General features: G+C 39.5%; 1 protein-coding gene across 2 annotated transcripts; it reads right to left on the bottom strand.

The window, feature by feature from the left end:
• Positions 1 to 1,226: 1,226 nt before the first annotated feature.
• zgc:174863 (uncharacterized protein LOC100136852 homolog) lies at positions 1,227 to 16,978 on the bottom strand. 2 transcript variants are annotated; one of them, XM_049571180.1, is made up of 9 exons: positions 16,825 to 16,978; positions 8,570 to 8,643; positions 8,153 to 8,491; positions 7,372 to 7,677; positions 6,451 to 6,576; positions 4,806 to 4,838; positions 4,074 to 4,118; positions 3,905 to 3,966; positions 1,227 to 3,754 (listed from the first exon to the last, which is right to left on the bottom strand). In XM_049571180.1, the coding sequence occupies exons 2-8, from the start codon at positions 8,637 to 8,639 to the stop codon at positions 3,926 to 3,928; spliced, it is 960 nt and encodes a 319-aa protein (XP_049427137.1). In that variant the 5' UTR covers positions 8,640 to 8,643; positions 16,825 to 16,978; the 3' UTR covers positions 1,227 to 3,754; positions 3,905 to 3,925. The 2 variants fall into 2 exon arrangements, with proteins under 2 accessions (XP_049427137.1, XP_049427138.1); XM_049571181.1 differs by lacking the exon at positions 4,806 to 4,838.
• Between the last annotated feature and the right edge of the window lie 1,183 nt (positions 16,979 to 18,161).

The following is an 18,161-nucleotide window of genomic DNA, read 5'->3' as shown; positions in this document are numbered from 1 at the left end:
GTCCAATAGATGGCAGGACTGAGATCAATTTCAGGCTTTCAAGATCTGAATTCTGACATATTTATCCTAAATACTGATCAAAATGATGTCATAATGTGTGACATGTTGTATTGCTGAGCAGCAGAAATAATGATAAGAGCTGATCCAGAGTCAGAGGCTTTAAAAAAAAAGTCCGGCAGGCAGGTTTAGTAAACCAATGATCACCATTAACTAGTTACACAATATCAGTTACGAAGACTTGATAACAATACACTTTTATTTACTTTTATTAGTTGAGAGAACAAAAAGGCTGGATAAAATGTGTGCAAGAATTTCCTTAATTTCCTTTCATGGTTTTATCACGAGACATGTTTTCCAGGAAAGAGGAACAAGGGTGAACACTACATAAGGATGTTGAGTGTGAACACAAGTTTGATCAGATGAGCTCACAATGGAAGCAGTCAGTACGTCTAGAACTGTTACTGCATTGCAGACACAGTAAACACAACTTGGACATTTCTTTGGAAATTATGTCATAGTATTGGTGTTCCCTTGAAACTGAGGGGAATCACCAGGAAAGTGACGTTGGTTCTTATCATGTCTGGATGTGCATCAAAAATACCATTAACAAGAACTGCCATGTCTGAAATACAGTGGTGGAAAGGAAAATAAATTCACTCAGATTTACTTTAGTACAATTTTGAGCTATCTGTACTTCACTTGAGTATTACATTTTATGCAACTTTATACTTCTACACTACACGTCAGAGACAGATTTTGTACTTTCTAGCCACACCATAATAATCTAACAGTTGGTAGTTAATTTTCAAATTAAAATTGTAAATTTCAAATAATGCATTGTCATGGAATAACCACCTAACAGTATATAAATTAATTACAATCACAAACTTCTGCAAACTAAATTAAATTGCTGCTTTAATTAATCAGGAATAATTTGAAAATATTGTATATAATACAGCAATATAACACTGACAAGAGCCAATAGAACTTTTATTCTTGATACTTTAATACATCACATTATGTTGCTAATACTTTTATTTAAGTAGAATTGTAAATGCAGGACTTTTCACTTGACTATTTCCACAGTGTGGTGTTCCACCTTTTACTTGAGTAAAAGCTTTAAATACTTCCTCCACCACTGCTGAAACATAATCTACACAAGTGCACAATAAAAATAAAAAGAAGCACTCACAATCCTCTTATTTTAAAACACGTTTTATTACATGAAAAAAAAAAAATCACAGTTCAGTTCAGACAGTGCTAATTATTAAAACACAACAGTTAAACACAGAATTACAATATTCACAGATTTATAAAACAGTATCTACAACAACGTCCTTAAAATTTCCTCTGCAAGGTTTCATTAAAGGATACCTGTGGGGTTTTCTTTAATATCCTACATAAACTCCTATATCAAAGACCATTAACCTTTTTTAATGGTCTTGTTTTCCTCTCTCCAAAAAGTCAATGATTAATGGCTATGGCTTCGGGCCAGGCAGTCAAGATTAATCACATACTTTTGCAGATGTCGATAAGTTTTTTTTTGTTGTGTGACTCTTTACTTTGTGGTGTCGGGACAAAGCTTTTATTACAATGTGATCTGCTCCATTACCGAGCAAGTCTTAGATCAGGCGTCGTGATCCCTGAAAATATGAGCAGCTATTACTATGAGGGCTGGTGTCGGGTGAGAAACAGAATGAAACCTAAAACCTGTTAAAGATGGTGAAGATAAGTGTTGATTTGGCAGTGAAGTTGTATACGTCTGCCAAAAGTTATATAACAGTTTCATAAAAGACAGTTAGAGGAACACAAAACATGTTTTTGGCTTTGATACACCACACTGTATTTTCCAATAGCTAGTCAGTGACAAGTGAGAATCGTGTGACATGTGGAAGTGCGACTAGCATTTATCTTGTGAACTTTCTCAGTGGTAAGAAAAAGGATATGAAATTTGCTGGGGCGGAATGTTCTCAGTTAGTGAGCTGTAGCACCAGACTTAAAGACGGATCCACTGATCTGATTATTTGTCTATAAGCAGAAAATAACCAGTGTTCTAAATCCACAAGAAATATATGAATAAAAACCCTTCAAGAAAAAGGCAAACTCTATATTGAAAATAGCTCTAAGCAAATACACCGTTTACTCCTGAAAAACTTTTGCCAAAAGCTAGCACTCAACCAGGTAGCAAAATTTGGTTCACAAAACACTCCAGGAACATATTTTGGTGGGTTCAACATTCTTAGAACATTGTGGGAGGATTACTGAAATAGAAACCTGGAAGGAACTTTCCAGGAGTGTTATGAGAACGTTCTATGTTAGCTGGGCAGCTGTTGACTACTACTGACAACTACTGAAGCTTTTTCACACATACAACAACAGGTAATGCTTGTGAACTATTTATGATTTACATTTTCAGTAGGAAGAATTGAAATAGCACATTGCTGCTTTTGGTCTTTTCCAAAGACTGGTTAACAGTCAGAAAAAATAGTTTAACTCTAGTTATGGCTGAGTATCATTTAAAAAATTAGGATATGAATACCAAGACTGATAGCAGTTGAGTACTTCATTTGCTAACCATAATGTGGATAGAGTGGCGTGTAGCATAGCCACAATTCTGAACGTTTTGGTGGCACCTTGGCACACCAAACTGCCATCTCTGTCGAATACACCGCGCTCAACTTCACCACACCCCAGACTGTAGGGGTTGTTGCTGTTTCTGCAGGACTGTGAGCTCCGCACCAACACTGAGTCTGCCTGCATACACACAGTGACAGGGCTAACTGTTAGCATCACATCGCTAACATTACCCAATAGTTATTGACAGGTTTAACAACAGAACTGAGCTGTTTCGGTATTGGTGTGAGTTTGTTGGGACCATTTAACAGCTCAGTGTTGGGTGCTAGCCACTGCTGCTATGTTAGCTTGTGCTAACTAGGCAGATGCTGGACCGACTGTTTGCCATGAGGAGCGTGGCTCTGGAGATGGTAGTAACGTAAAGTTTGCTGATCCACAGGGAAGTCTGGACGGTTAAGGATCAGAACCCAAAGAGGATCGAATGCCAGTGTTGTTCGACCAGAGAAGTTTCTATGCTACCTGGTAGCCTACTGGATTTTTTTGGTTGATACCTTAATGTATCGAGTACTGATACCCAGCCCTAACTTGAGCCTTGTCTATTAATACGTTCACAGAACTTGGACTACTTATAAAGTTGTGGAATGTCAAAAAAATAAAAATGTTAGATCTGACTGAAGAATCTAAATTATATATGTTTCCCAAGAATACATGACCTCACATAAAAGCCAAACACACACACACACACACACACACACACACACACACATGATTCAACATTTCCCTTGTAACGCTGACATAATATGACAATAGGAAGTCAGAGGGAGGGCCACTCCTACCAAGCTCCCAAAGGCTACAGTTACTGCGTTGGCATAAATGAACAAAATGTTTTCCTCCAATAACAAAAACATATCAGAGATTCACTGCAATCATAAATTCACTATAAAATCAGTTTTCTGTGATATTACATGTTGAAAAAGATTTTTTACTTCGTAAGCTTAGATGAATAAAAGTGCCAATGGGTCCTCTGCTAAATCTCAGTGATACAACTTATTTCTGTTTATATACACAACCGTGTGCAGATGGGAAAGTACAATGATAGAGTAGAGATCAGCAAACAAGGAAGTGTTGATTTCAGAGGTTGCCAGTGAGTTAACATAAGTCATGTGACACGCAGTGTCTCCTGCAGAGAGAGAGAAAGAGTGAGACAGAGAGAGCTTTTAGATATTTGATGTTGTCTTGTAGTCTGCCAGTATACCGTAAAAATGAAATTGAAACTAACTACTACACAACAAACTAACTCTCAGCTGTTTGCTTGGAGCATTATAATTACCTCAGGCCCGGCTGAGGTATGTCATGGCCCATGCCATTTTTCACCAATCTCCTGAAGATCACCTGCAGAAATATTTCATATTAAAGTCTGAATTCAATCTTATAGAGTATATCTGAAAACAAATTTTTAGTTGAACACAGTGAGTCAAAGTACTGTGATTTAGACATACCTTCCTCGACATGAGAGCCACAATCTGGGACTTGATGATGTCCACCTGGAACAAATTAAAATGTTTTACTGTGTGACTGCAATGGGTGGGTGTAAAACCATCACCGTATTAAGCAAGTTTGTAAGAAGACGCAGATTTCACCAGTGACTGTCTGACCATGAGTCAGGTTATAGTGTGATTCATAAACTGATTAGTAACCAAGCCCATTTTCCACAAGCAATGGAGAAATAATAAACCTGTTTAGTGTGGTAAATATCACTGTATTTCCTCATACATCTTTAACGTCAGAGGAAAGCCAGTAAGTAGTTTAGGTAAGATGATAAAGCCTTGCAGAGAAAGTAAACCTTTTGGGTCAGCAATCAACATGTGCTCCAACTGAGTTAATGAATAAGGTTCAAAACACAGCAGGAGAACATGCCTCAACAGGTCTGGAATGAGATCAGAAATATGTCTGTGGTGAGTGAGTTTGGTGTCAAAATATGCAGTCCAGGAGGCCACCGATTCAACTATTCATCAGTTAAAAAAGAAAAAAATTCAAGAAAATTAAAGAAGAGGTTCATTTAGATTCATTTTAGCCAACTAAAACACTCTTTCGCAGGTATTGGGTGTTTCAGGCAGCTAAAACTAACAGACAGAAAAAAATCAGTAGATAGAAACTTTACTTAAAACCTCCAAAGAGACCCGAAGTTAAAATAAAAACAGCAGCAATATTATGTCCAAAGATGGACATACTCATAAGGGGTGTTGTAGAGCATCTCCGGGCCTCTGTCAAGAAAATGATATGTGAAAATCAGATATCTACTTGCTCTTACAGAGATATTTTGTAGGAACACTGTCTAACAATGGAAAGTTTTTGCACTCAACTGTTGTAGGATTGCAGTAGCTATACTGCTTGACTCAAGTTAACAACAAAAAAGGCCGTACTTTCCCATCTTGAGAAACATGGCTGCTTGCCAGGTGTTCTACAGGTTTTTCTACCCTCAACTATTGTGGCATCACCTTTCACCTATTGTATGGTTACTTCCTGTTAGCGTTTTATTGTTCACAGAGAGCCACTGATGAAATCCCCCACAACATTTGAGAACTTTGGTATTACAATGTCACATTAAAAAAGGATAGGATACATTTCATGATTAAATATTATAGTGATAGCTCTAAAATATTTCTGTTATTGTCTACTCTATCAGTGATACTGCATGTTACTACTTACTATTATCATATGACAGATTAAAGGAACACTTCACCTACAACATGATCATTGTGTGCTAATTACTCACCCCATATTCTGTTGAATTTGTGAAGAGAACTTTGTTTTTTTCCACATGCTTCTACGGTGAATGAAGGATCCAAAAAAGGCGAGCATTGCAGATGAATTGGCGTCAATGGGGTCCACATTTAACAACAACAAAATTATATCAAAACATCTGTTTGCACAGTTCATGCAGTATAATCCAAGTATCATTTATCCAGTAGTATGCTCAGTACTTCCAAAACACGTGTATTTTCACTAAAGCTTTACCACTTAAAATACTTTTACTTACACGTAGTGGGCCTGGGCAAGCGTATGGTTTTCAATTCTGCTTGTGCTTTCCGTGGAGCACAAAAGCACAGGCTTGCCCAGGAGGACTACTCGTCTATGTGTGAGACTCTTAAAGCATGAGAGCAGTAAAAGTAAAAGTTTGTAAATGGATGTTTTCATATAGTTCTGTTGTTGTTAAATGTGACCCCCCTTTACTCCAATTCATCAGGGATTTTCCCCATTTTTGAATTCTTCCTTTATCGTGGAAGCATGCTGGAAAAACAAAGTTTTCTTTCAACAATTCAACGTAACATGGCGTGAGTACTTGAAATAGAAATTGTCATTTTGTGGTAAAGTATTCCTTAAAATAAAGTATGAACAGAAGGAACCTCAAGCAAAACCTTTTTCAGTGTTCATATGGGCACCTGACAATTGTTTAAGATCGACTTACAAAATTGTGGAGCTATCCTTTTAGTCCCTCCTGGAAAATTTCAGTGTTTTGTTTTTTTTTTAATTATGGAAAACTGCAGCAAAACGTTGTGTGCATTGATTAGATGTCTTCCATAATGATACCCTACATAACAAATATTTGGAAAAGGCTTCTTGTTCAAAGCGACTTACAATAAGTTCATTTAGGTCCACAGGAACAAGAGCTAAAAAAAAGCTTGTAGCTCATAATTGTGTGAGCGTTTCTTTTTGGTTGTCTGAAATGGTTAGTGTAATGAACTCTTGTTTCATAAAGGAAGCAACTAGTACTACATTAAACTAGCAATGTTTATTAATCTCCCTCGTACCTTTTACTCACAAAGAAACGTATAAAGCCAGAAAAGCCAGAAGAGAGCCTGTGTGAATACTCACGTTGCAATCGCCTTCTGTGAAGCACCACCAGCACCAACAGCAACCCTACGATCAGCGACCCGATGACCACTACGGGAGCAACTATTTTGGCTGCTGGACCCACTTTCTCTGGCCCCTGCCCAGTTTCTGCATAAATCAAATTGAATAATAAAGATTTAATGCTTTAATTATTCAAGTCATGACCAAAGGGGTAGAAATGTAAGTGCTGTTGTTGAAATATGCTGTTGTTAAAATGAGGTATGCATGCACTGGTGGTGGGAAGTTCCCTCTGTAACACACTGGCAACCTACAATCCCTTTCACTTTTACTGTCACAGCAGTCTGCAAATGACCTTCGCTGTATGTGGCAGCTGTGACAACTGAGCCAACAACACAGATAGGGTGGCTGTGAAGTTGCTATGTGAACCTGTTGATGAATTTTGGGGTCATGAGAATGATAGTGGATCAAGGACTGTGGTTCCACACCACAAGAAGCGTATAGTCTTATCAGACCTGGACTGTCACACATAGTTTTCTTTCTTTGTGAGGAGCATTCTTTTGATGCTTTGAGAAAGATGTTGGGTCAGATTGGTAGGCATGTTACAGCCTGGCTATTCATTGAATGTTGTATCAAAACAACTGTGGAAGCACAGACGATGTTTAGTTATAAATGGACAAAAAACATGCCGTAGTAATGCGGGAGAACAAATTGTTTGTTTCTGTCAGCCCTCTACCACCTCCCGTGGCAACTCAAAACATGCATGATGTTGGCTTGTGGTTCAAATCTCTTAGTTGCACAATCCTAAAAGGAGGTGTGTTCATGTAACAGTAGTGGCATCTGTGTTGCTTCAAATTTCTGGTAAAGCATGTCCTCATATGCAACTGTGACATACTTTATGACATTTCACTGTGTGAGGCAGAGCTGAATCAAAAACATATATACCTTGACGTTCTGGTGGTAGGTCTGGAAGCACAAATGTGTTCTCCCCCTCTTTGCCTCCACTGGCATTATAGACTATGCAGGTGTAGTTGGAGAACCTGGATCCTGGCTGCAAAGGCAGCTTGCTCGAGAGGTGAAACAGACCACTTCCTGTCTTCTTTGCCTCCATTTGAGAGCTGCTTGTCCACTCATCTTTGAGCTCACTAAACCAGCCAATGCGACCTTTTGGGAAGCCGCCATCAGATTCACACATCAGGGTACCACCTGTTGTCCCAGGGTCGTAGTATATCTTTGGTTGGTTGTACTTAGCTGCAAAGAGAAAAACATGATCATTAAGCTCAACACTGCACCATGATGTCAATCAAATGACTCCTATAAAGTATCACAAACTTATTTGTTGACCATAATATTTCACATGTACTGTTAATAATATCATATGCTAAGCAAGACAGATAAGAAAGAAACTGGCCCTACAAGTATTTCTGGATGTAATTCTTTGTAATGTTGAAACTGAATCTAAGTTAAGACAGAAAGGGAAATACCAAGCGGACAGGCCAGGAAAGTCCCCAGGATCTCTAAACAATCTTCACTGCATCAAGGCAACAATTAAATCTTTTAAGTCCATTTTCTGTTTACAACTAGAATGCATTGTACTGTTTACAGAAACAACTTTACTCATGGGTCGAGTCTGCAAATGTACTAGTAGGCATTGGTTTTCAAGATACATTCTTGACTCAAAATGGTCATCTCTCTGTGACAAAATGTCACAGCTACAGGCTCTTACCTGTGACATCAAGGCTGATGTCGGCAGTGTGATCACCGCTGTCTGTCATTACATAACATGAGTAATTTCCGCTGTCCTTTAGAGCAGTGTTGGTGATGAGCAGGGACACGTTCATGTTTTGGACATTCCAGGATGGCTCAGCAAACTTGTAGCCTGGCCGCAGTTGCTTTAACTCTCTGTTGTAAACCATCAAGGGTTTGCTATCTCCTTTTTTCCTCCAAGTGACCACAATGATTTTTGCGTTCACTACATCTGCTGTGGTTCTGACAACACACTCCAGCAGTGAGTGCTGGCCACACTGTCCCGTCTGTTGAGCCTTGCATTCCACCTTTACAAAATCTGTAGGTAAAAAAATATGGTACATCAGTAGCATGCAGCATTTCATCCTTGAAACTCTCAAATTTAAGCAGAATTTACCTGTATCTGCATTTATGCTGACACAGATGAGAGCGAAAATAAGCAAGATACCCATTGAGGCCATGTTCATTTACCTGAAATGACAAAACATACAATTCTTTAGGTGGGAAACAGATAAAATGTAACAACGGCAAACATGTTTCAACTTAAAAAGGATCTATTTCTGAGAATTAAAGTGCAGTGTTAAAAGGACAATCAAGTTCCCAGTGCAAGTTCACCAAGTATTACACATAGCCCCGCTTGGGTCTCACTACCTACTATATATTTATCATTATGCATTAGAGGCCAGTGTGTGAGGGGCTGGTGAAAGGTAGCATGCTCCACACCACCACGCTTTGATAGTTATTTAATTAAGATATTTCAACAACAAGAGATAGATTCAATGTTATCTGGTGTTTTCTTGATTTATTTAAATCATTCTTCAGTTTTAATTATTTCATTAAAAACTGGCAACTACTCCATGATCCTTTTATATAGCAAATTCTTAACTCTGGGCACATCCTAATAAAACCCATCACCAAGGCTGTCTTATGAAAGACATGATTCTGACATGGATCACATCACGAGACAAACAGCGTACCTTAATAGCAATTAAAAATGTGGTGTTCCAGGTGATTCTTATGCCAATTTGTACTGCAAAAACTCAGAAAGAGCATAGTGCAGGTCAGGCTTGTTCTGCAATTAAGTTTCCAGTGGCTTTAGTGCGCGTGACGATGATCTTACAAAGCATGTCACTCTGTAGATGGAACCCACAACTGCCTCCCATAGATGACCGTGTGGGAAGTTAATCATTCAGCAGGCGCGGCTTTCAGCTGTTGTGCTGACAGATGCTGGTAAGAATGATAGCATGATCTTTTCTTTGCCTTTTTGTTTTGACAGAATCAGATTTTTTCTGTGCAATTACAAAAGGTTTGTTTGCCTTCAGTTGAAAGCCATGAAAACACAACACAGGTGTGCTGTAAGTCACACACTGCTAAACTGGTCTGAGCAGGTGAGCGGCCTACTTAGCCAAATGTGGTCAGTCTTGGCAGCAGAATTAAAATCAAAGTGAACTGCTAGACTGCCAGTGGCGATACCCTCTACTGTGGCAAGTCAGCAAAATATCAAACCAGCACAGTTAAGGAAAGAACCTCAGTGACCCTCAAAAAAATGCAACATCACTGGTTGCAGAGCATGGACTGTATAACATAATGGACGTAGCTACCGTGACGTTACCCATCGGTTTGTGGACTGCTGTTTTGAAGCATTTTCAACAAGGATGTATAAAGAGAACTGGAAACAGCGTTCTAGGTGGGCTCCCGTCCATTCCTATGAAAGTTGCTCTGTAGCACATAAAGCCAAAAACACTGCGGCATGAAATCACCCGGATCTTCCACATTGTGGGGCCCATAGAGCAAGTACAGTAGAGACGTACGGTGGCTGAGCATGACCAAGTGGCTAACGTCTGGTTTTAGATCTCCCCTAACTTAAATGGGGATAAAACAATTTAATCTTGCAGCTCTTCTGGACTTTTGAAATGTTATTGGACTGAATGGAATCCTGATAGTGAAACAAGTTATTCTGCTGGGGTTGTGTCACTCAAAAAAATGTATCCACTGATTTACAGATGTCTCTTTCACTATGCAAGTCTCCAGGAAAAAGTCTTTTGGGCCCCCTGGCATCATGTGACAGACCCTGAAGTTACAAGTCTATGTTTGGCCACTACGTAAAATTGGCTTCAAAGCCCAGCACAGTTCTCCGGGATTTTCAAGCTACGAGTACGGCATTTCGGCCCTCTTTAAGCCTTAATAAAATGCAAACAGGTGAGTTATATAAAAATTCATCCCACATGCAGTTGTCATGAACAGGGAAAGGAGCTTTAGAGATCAAAACCATTTTTTTTTTTTTTAACCAGGCTGGACATTTTAATATGGGCGACTATGGGGACTGACTCACTTCTGGAGCCAGCCCCAACTGGCCATTCAAGGAACTGCAGTTTTTCAACTCTTCTGCATTGGCCTTATTTTTCAGACCCAGAAGAATTGTGCACCACAATTAAAAACATTAACCCATTGTATTTCAAACAGCATTATCATTATTAATTAAGGGTAAACTGAAACGCTAAACTTTTTCTTTGGGGAAACCCCTAAACTGTTTTCCCACACAGAAATAGACCGTTAGTAATTTCCAGAACTTTTTCATGTCATTAGTTTCCCATCCCCGTGACATTATTAAAGTTCAACTTATAGGTCAATTTTTCACTGAAAGATCAAGTTGGGGTGGCCAGATGAACAACAATCTTATGAGTGTTTTGTTGCCTTGTTTGTCTGAAAGCACTCATTTTCATTGGACCATGATCGTCCTGATATCGTGGTTGCACAAAGAACAATTTGTAGCTCATTATCCAGCATCAAAATGACTTGTTCCATTCAAAACCAAGATGAAACTGTTTCTTTCAAAACATAAAAGGCTTTTAGAGTAAGTGCACACTGGATCTTTTATGGGGGAGGGAACCAAATCTTTAAACTAAGACTTTGCCTTTTTAAAAATAAATGTAACACTTTGAATAAGATGGTTCCAGCTGTGTCACCAATGACTGTTTTTTTTCTCTCTTTAAGCATATTCTAACAGCAGTCAGTATTTTAATCTGAATTTGCTGATAGTGGTCTCTTCTTCTGTTTCCTCCAGTGATCAGAAGATTCTCATACCCTGATATCTATCTTTAGGTCTCAGTTTTCACTCTTGTTCTTTTTTGTAACTTGACTTACTTGAGATACTTTGCATGTACGGGTGCTTTTGTTTGAGAGAGAGAGGGTGAGTTACCCAGACACAAAACAAGGGGGGACAAAAAGCAAACCAAGGCTGTGAAGCTGCATGAAATGTAATGAAAAGAACTGAAAGGAGTGAGACGTCCGTAACTTTATCTGTTGTAGAGTTATGTTCTAATTAGGTTTTGTGTTTATTTGCACTTGAAGGCCTCTGTGTGTGGGGGCTTGGCTCAGTGTTTACTTAAGTACATTTTTTTTTCTTTGTTTGTTAAATCACCACGCAATTCTCACAGTTGTTTCTCTTTGTTCCCGAGTATTGTGTATTGTGTATTTTTGTAAAAAAGAAAGAAAATCCCACCAGGCCGAAGCAAGATTAAAATAAGTACTGTAATATGTGCAGATTAAAAGCAAACATTGCTTAAACATTAGTTTAGAAACTATTAACCTTTGCCCGACCTTTCTATTCCACTGCTTTATAAAAGACGGAAACAAAGGTCCTGTGCCATTTCACAAAATAAAAAGTTACAGCCAATAATCTATAACATATGTATTCTCCTTAACAGGCAAAAGCTAGTTCAACAGCTTTAACCAAATAAGTAATAAAAAAACAAACAAAAAAAGCATCCTTTATCCTGTGACGAAACTTGAGCAAAGCAAAGAGGAAGTAAGATCTCTAGAGACTACATTGCTCTGTGAGTGCGGGTTCATTCACAGAGCAATCATTTACTTTAATGAAACAGATATATGAGAACTGGATGGTCACTGACAAAACAAAGTCCCCGTAGATTTTTATAGCCTAAGGTAATTTCCAACGCTGTCCCTAAAGGGGCGTTAAAAAAAATTGTGGACAAAGTAGATAAGATCCTAAGATAAGACATCTGATCACTCTCACTACTACTGGCCTGATCACTTTTGCAAATCTGTGTCTACTTGGATGAGAAATGATTTTGGCTCCGCAGCTAGGATCCATTTTAAATCCTGGTTGTCTGTATTTGACTTCAGCCATTTAGCAGCATCTTATCTAAAATATTTTCTCACTGGCTTTATCTTAATAACATTAGTGATTAGAGGTGCTGATAACACTGCACAGTACCTTAAATTGAAGGGGAAAAAAAGCATGAATCTATTTGTCAAATCAATGTATCTAAACGTATGTTTGCTTCTGCAGTCTTGCTCTTCATTTCTACAAGTTCAGTACTTCAGAAACCTGTTTGACCAGCTGTCCACTAACTTTCCAAGTACACTTGACATTTCATGTCAGCCCACATATTGACATGGACAAGGAGTCATGATGAAAGAGAAAGTCCACTCAAGAAATGTTTGTAATGCCGCTAAGAGCTTAAGAGTTGCCCCATATTAGGCAATATCCTCTACACTAGAATGGGTTGGGGAACAAATATCTGTGGTGACCCCTTCATGCTGCTTCTCTGAGTTTGTTTTGTTCCTGTCAGAGAGATAAGTAGTTTGAGTCATGAATTTCTGCTCTGTTTCTCTACTCCTGCAATGATATCATGGTTTGAGTGGTTTTTTGTATTCCTGTCTGCACCCGTCTCAGTCTACTCCATTTTATCCATCACTGTACTTGTTGCCATGGTAGGCTACTTGTTGCCACACGCTGCCATTTTGTAAACTGTTTGCTTACTTTGTCTTATGTTTAGATCCCACTCATGCGTGATCTCCCAGCTTTTGCCTGATTGTTGATTTTGTTAATGACAGAACAAATCGCAGTCAACTGTCCTACTGTGTCCTAAGCTGCTATCATTTAGGGCACGGACTTGCATTTAAGGACTAAGCATCTAGTGTTGGTGGGCACAATGGCCGGTACAATACAGTCCAGACAATAAATCACAAAGTGAAAGAAGCTACATAAACGTATCTTTTGTTCACAAGTGCTTTCCCAATAGGGTAATCAAGCCACTGCAGCTGTGTGGTGGCGGATTCCTGTCTCAATCTCTTGAACACACTGGAGAAACATCTGCGCTCCCCACACAACCACACCATGACTGAATCCATGACATTCTCTTCTGATTGTGACAGACTGAAGATATACAGCACATCCTGCTTACACGTCAACCCAGACTACAGATCAATTCAACCCTGGCGTTACAGACTGTCACACGGGACAGGCCACAGCAAATAATGGTCGTGGTTTTAACAGTAATATTGTTTTAAACTCAGTGGTCCCCCAAGATGTGCTCTATGTTGTAATTGTTTTCTCTGTTTACGAACACTGACAATAAGGCCCGGGTGGCCTGGCCTGTCTGTACACTTCCTGTCTGGATACTAAGAGTGAAGCCCAATTCCAATCCGGCCCCTAAACACTCAAGGCCTGAACCCTCACTGACTTAACTGACGTCAGCTGTAAGTGATTGAGTGTGAGAGTCTGAAAGGGCTCCGGATGCTACAAATAGGAATGGGACAGCACTTATCCCCCTCTCTACAAAATCTTGTTGACACTGGCGGCTCTGGGCGTGATCATTTATCGGTTATTGTCAGCATATATTCCACACACAAAGAATATAGGCTATATATATCTATCTATCTATATATATATAGATAGATAGATATATATAGATATAGATATATATAAATAGATAGATAGATAGATAGATATAGATATAGCCATAGGCTATTGTGTGGAATATAACCAGTGGTATTCCTCTGACTCTTATGTGTTTATGTACCATCTTAAATCCTTGTTAATGTAATGTTTCATTGTTTATCTGTTTTTTTCGCTCTCCTTCCATAACATTACTGTTTGCATATTTGCCGACCGTGTTTTCGTTTTTTTTATAACACTTCCGGTGTTCCGAGGGCAACCCCTGTATTTGACGTCACAACACTATAAACTGTGGGTAATTTCCTTACCGTAAGTCCGCATCGATGCTGACCTACGGTAAGGGGGCATAAAGGGCTCACTCACTGACTCTCTGACTTGACGATTTGACAATGGGACAGCCCTCACACACTCACGCACTTGAGTCTGTAAGGGATCGGATTGGAATTGGGCCTGTGTGAACGTCCTGACAGTCCTTCCTCCTGATGAGCTCTTGAGGCTCAATATCTGCAAGATGAAGGAGGTGCATTGTACATGAATGCTGATACTGACTATTAAAAAACACACTACCTATATAATGGCTGATGAAATATATTTTTTGAAGATATCTTATTGCAATTTCTTATTAAGCATCAGCAAAAAGTTATGAAAATACCAATGTATCTATGATAAACTAATATCAGTCCATATTGGCCCGGCTGATACATTGGTCAGCACCAGCTGACAACCCTACCCACTTCTTGGATCCCTGAATCTGAAAGGGAAAATGGTGAAACCTTGATACATCCATGGGTGTAACAGATGAGGGCTTTAAGCAATGTTGGCAAGAGAATACAATCCTTCACACTGTGTTTACAGGAAAGCAACCCCTCTTTCAGCTCGTGTAATCTGAACATTGTACAGTAATAAAAGACGTTCAAACAGTCATCTACTTGTCACAGTACATCAGGTCAACCCTCACTTTAAACATTATATCATTATGCAACTTTCACCCTTTCAAAACTCTCCAACCGCACAGTCCGATGAAAACCCATTGTCATTATCACACGAAAGCTCTAACCCCCTCTGAATCATTTATTTCACACAGTGAGGCTGACAAAGTAAAACCCCACTACCAAGTTTCAAAAGGTCCTTCATTCTGAGACTAACACTGGAGAACAGAGCGGACAGTAACATTACACAATTACACGAACACATACCCCGTCTGTACTTTGCTATCAGTATCTGCACTGCTCTTTTATGGCGGTGCTTTCCGTCTCGGACCTATTGTTATTACAGTAAGATGGGAGCCGAGATTAGCCACCTTTTCATTTCGTGCTTAGGTCCCCATATGTTTGGACTATATTCTATGTCTAATTATTAAAGAAGCTTATTTTGTCTGAACCACTGGGCTGCCTTTCTCATTAATGATCAATGATGAAAATATGCTGTTTTTTTATTTTATTATATTATTCTTTATATTGTTCTTTATTCAGTATGTATAAACCCTATACTACACAAGATGTTAAGTCCTTGCAAAAGAAAACACCATCAGCACGTCTATGTGTTATTAGGGACAGTTCACTACTTTTGAGGGGGTGAGGGTGGGGTGCAAAACAGGGGAGGCATGTCACAATTTTTTTTAGGCAATGAGAGAGACTTGTGTTATTTATTTAGGCTTCCCAAGGGAACAAACAACTTCAAATGGTTGCATTTTGTGTTTATCTGAAATACCATCTGAACCCAATTCCTGCTGTCAGTTTTGAAAGTTTTTTTTTGTTAAATTGCCAAAATTACAACAATTATCATAGCCACAGACTGTAAAAACAGGAATTAGCATTGGATTTTCAAATTTCTGATGAAGGCTGCCATTATCATAATCACTTAATTCTATGTTTCATTTCAAATTTTGCCAAAAATAAACCACTGGCAAAAACACTATCCTGTAAAACATTAAACTCTGCACTCCTGCCTGCATGACACTGGTGAAAGTCAAGGCTTTTTTCATCTCCAAAACTAATGTTCTGTTATGCAAGTTACTAATACTGAAACTGTGCAGTTTATTCGGGCAAGCAGCTCTTATATCCTCATGTCGCTAATGCAAACTGTGTGCATGCTGTAATGTTTATGTGTAATGTGTAAGCTACATTTTATCGTTTCTGTCTGGAAGGAGTCCAGTCACACCCAGTCTCCCTTCTCCTCCGATAAGACAAGTACAGTCCCTTAAACCACAAACATCTTCCCCCCAGGCTGACTAAAGATATCTCCTGTTGAGTTTAAATGCGACCTACTTCGCGGAAATAATGACACTAGCAACTGGTATGTGATAAAGCATGCTTCCTTACACATGTTCAGTTCTTCAAAGTGAGCAAACCAATGAAACCATTCACTGTGGGAGCTGTCGACAAGCAAACAACCACGTTCATGTGTCGCCTTCATGCAGTCTGACACCTTGGCGTCGCTTGTGCTGTGTATGCAAAACTTTTTTCCACCTCACTCCAACGTTTCTCTTTATTTATTCAAAAAGAGGAAGCACTGTCAAAACTTGATAACGACGCCAGTTCATAGTAACCTGTAGGTATAAGGTGCCGAAATGACCATGGAAGGGTTGGATGCCATGTTAAGTAAACAAATGGTTGTTAAATTTAGAGCAAAGCTGAGCTCACGAGGGGAATTGAACACGAGTGGAGCCATGTCCCTGTATAGCGCCTTTAGAAAAAATATTCACCGATAATTTGACACAACATATTTTTTCTGTCGTTTCAGTAAAACTACAACATAAAATACAGTACTTAACAACCATGCCGCCATTCATTAACCTAACGTTATATGATTAGGTTAATTTAGCCGCAGTATTTTTTGCTAATGTCATCTCACCACTTCACTATGTTCACACAGCCAGGTGTAACACGTAGCCGTCCTGTAAGACCTGCCACGCAGCCAGTACAGCTATAATGTCATGTCAAACTCACCGTACACGCTCCTCGACCAGGCGACGTCTCTTAGTGGTTGAACAATGGTTGACTAACGACTAAACATCGGAGTGTCTTTGCCCCGCTCCTTTTTACTTTCACTTTCATTATGAGTAAACGATATGCGTGACTGGCTGCGTACACACTGCCAAACCAGACTAACACAATAAGACAGATAAGGGGCAGGGCTATGTCTGCCCGCAGTTGTTGCACTGACCTACGAAGTCAAGCTAAAATGAAGAACCGAGACAAAATAAGCTCACTGTAATACCTAATAAGGAAATGAATGAAAGAAAGTTTTTAAGAACACCTTTGCACATTTAACTCTTGTTATCATTCTGTGTTATTTTATTATTTAAATTATATTATATTCATTGTGTTAAATGCAGCAACTTTGGCAGAACTGTGCAACATTTTATCATGGCAATGCTTTTGGTGTGCAGTGGCGCTCCCAAGAGGGGGCCACAGGGGGACCATGAGCACCTGAATGTGAATCTGCAAATCCTAGGATAGCCAAGCGTGGCCTTACTCTACCTCTGATTGGCCTACCCTGACATTATCACACTATCCCAACGAAGGCAGTGAGCACTAGCCAATCACAGGGAGCATAGGGTGGGTCATTCCTCCCCGATACTAGGATACGCAAATTTGCCACCTGGATAAAACTGATGAAAAAAATAGGAGGGCAACATTAAGCCTAGTTCACATTACATGATTTTCACCCTGATTTTGCGTCACGGAGACTATTTTAATCTTTTGAGTGTTCATACCTGGCGACGTGTGTTTCTGTCAGCGACATTGTTCAGAGACAAACGTCACCCGTATCTCACGCTAAGCAAAGTGCAATTGGCTGCAAACATGTCACATGGGAACAGATGCCTTCAGGGCTCAGAAAAAAACTCTGGCATACTGATTACAACTACACATTCATGAAATGGTCAAATTATCGTACATTTGGCGTTTCTTTTGGGATTATTGATTGTACATCGTACAGAGGGCCAAATTATTGTACAAATACGATAATTATCGTACACCTGGCAACGTTGTGTCTTCCTCACATTTCTTCCGTCCTCCTGCGTGCTGACGTGGGACGTATCCCGCCTCTCATTGGCTGATGCTCTTTGTCAGTCGTTTCAGACTTCTCCAGTTTTCTAGCATGTCAGATATCCAGTCCCAGTCACAGACGAGGGGGCGACTTGCTCGTAGGCTTGTTCACATGAGTACTCTTCATGGCAGACTATCTGCCGACTCACCTCCGACCCAAGGTGGCTCTCAAGATCCTCTGCGACGTCAAAATCGAGGTGATGCCCATATGGACATTTACGTCATTGCTTCTG

This window comes from Epinephelus fuscoguttatus, linkage group LG3 (genome assembly GCF_011397635.1).
Source record: "Epinephelus fuscoguttatus linkage group LG3, E.fuscoguttatus.final_Chr_v1".
Lineage (NCBI taxonomy): Eukaryota > Metazoa > Chordata > Actinopteri > Perciformes > Serranidae > Epinephelus > Epinephelus fuscoguttatus.
Note: the sequence above shows the minus strand (reverse complement) of the source record. Positions and strands in the feature narration are given on the sequence as shown.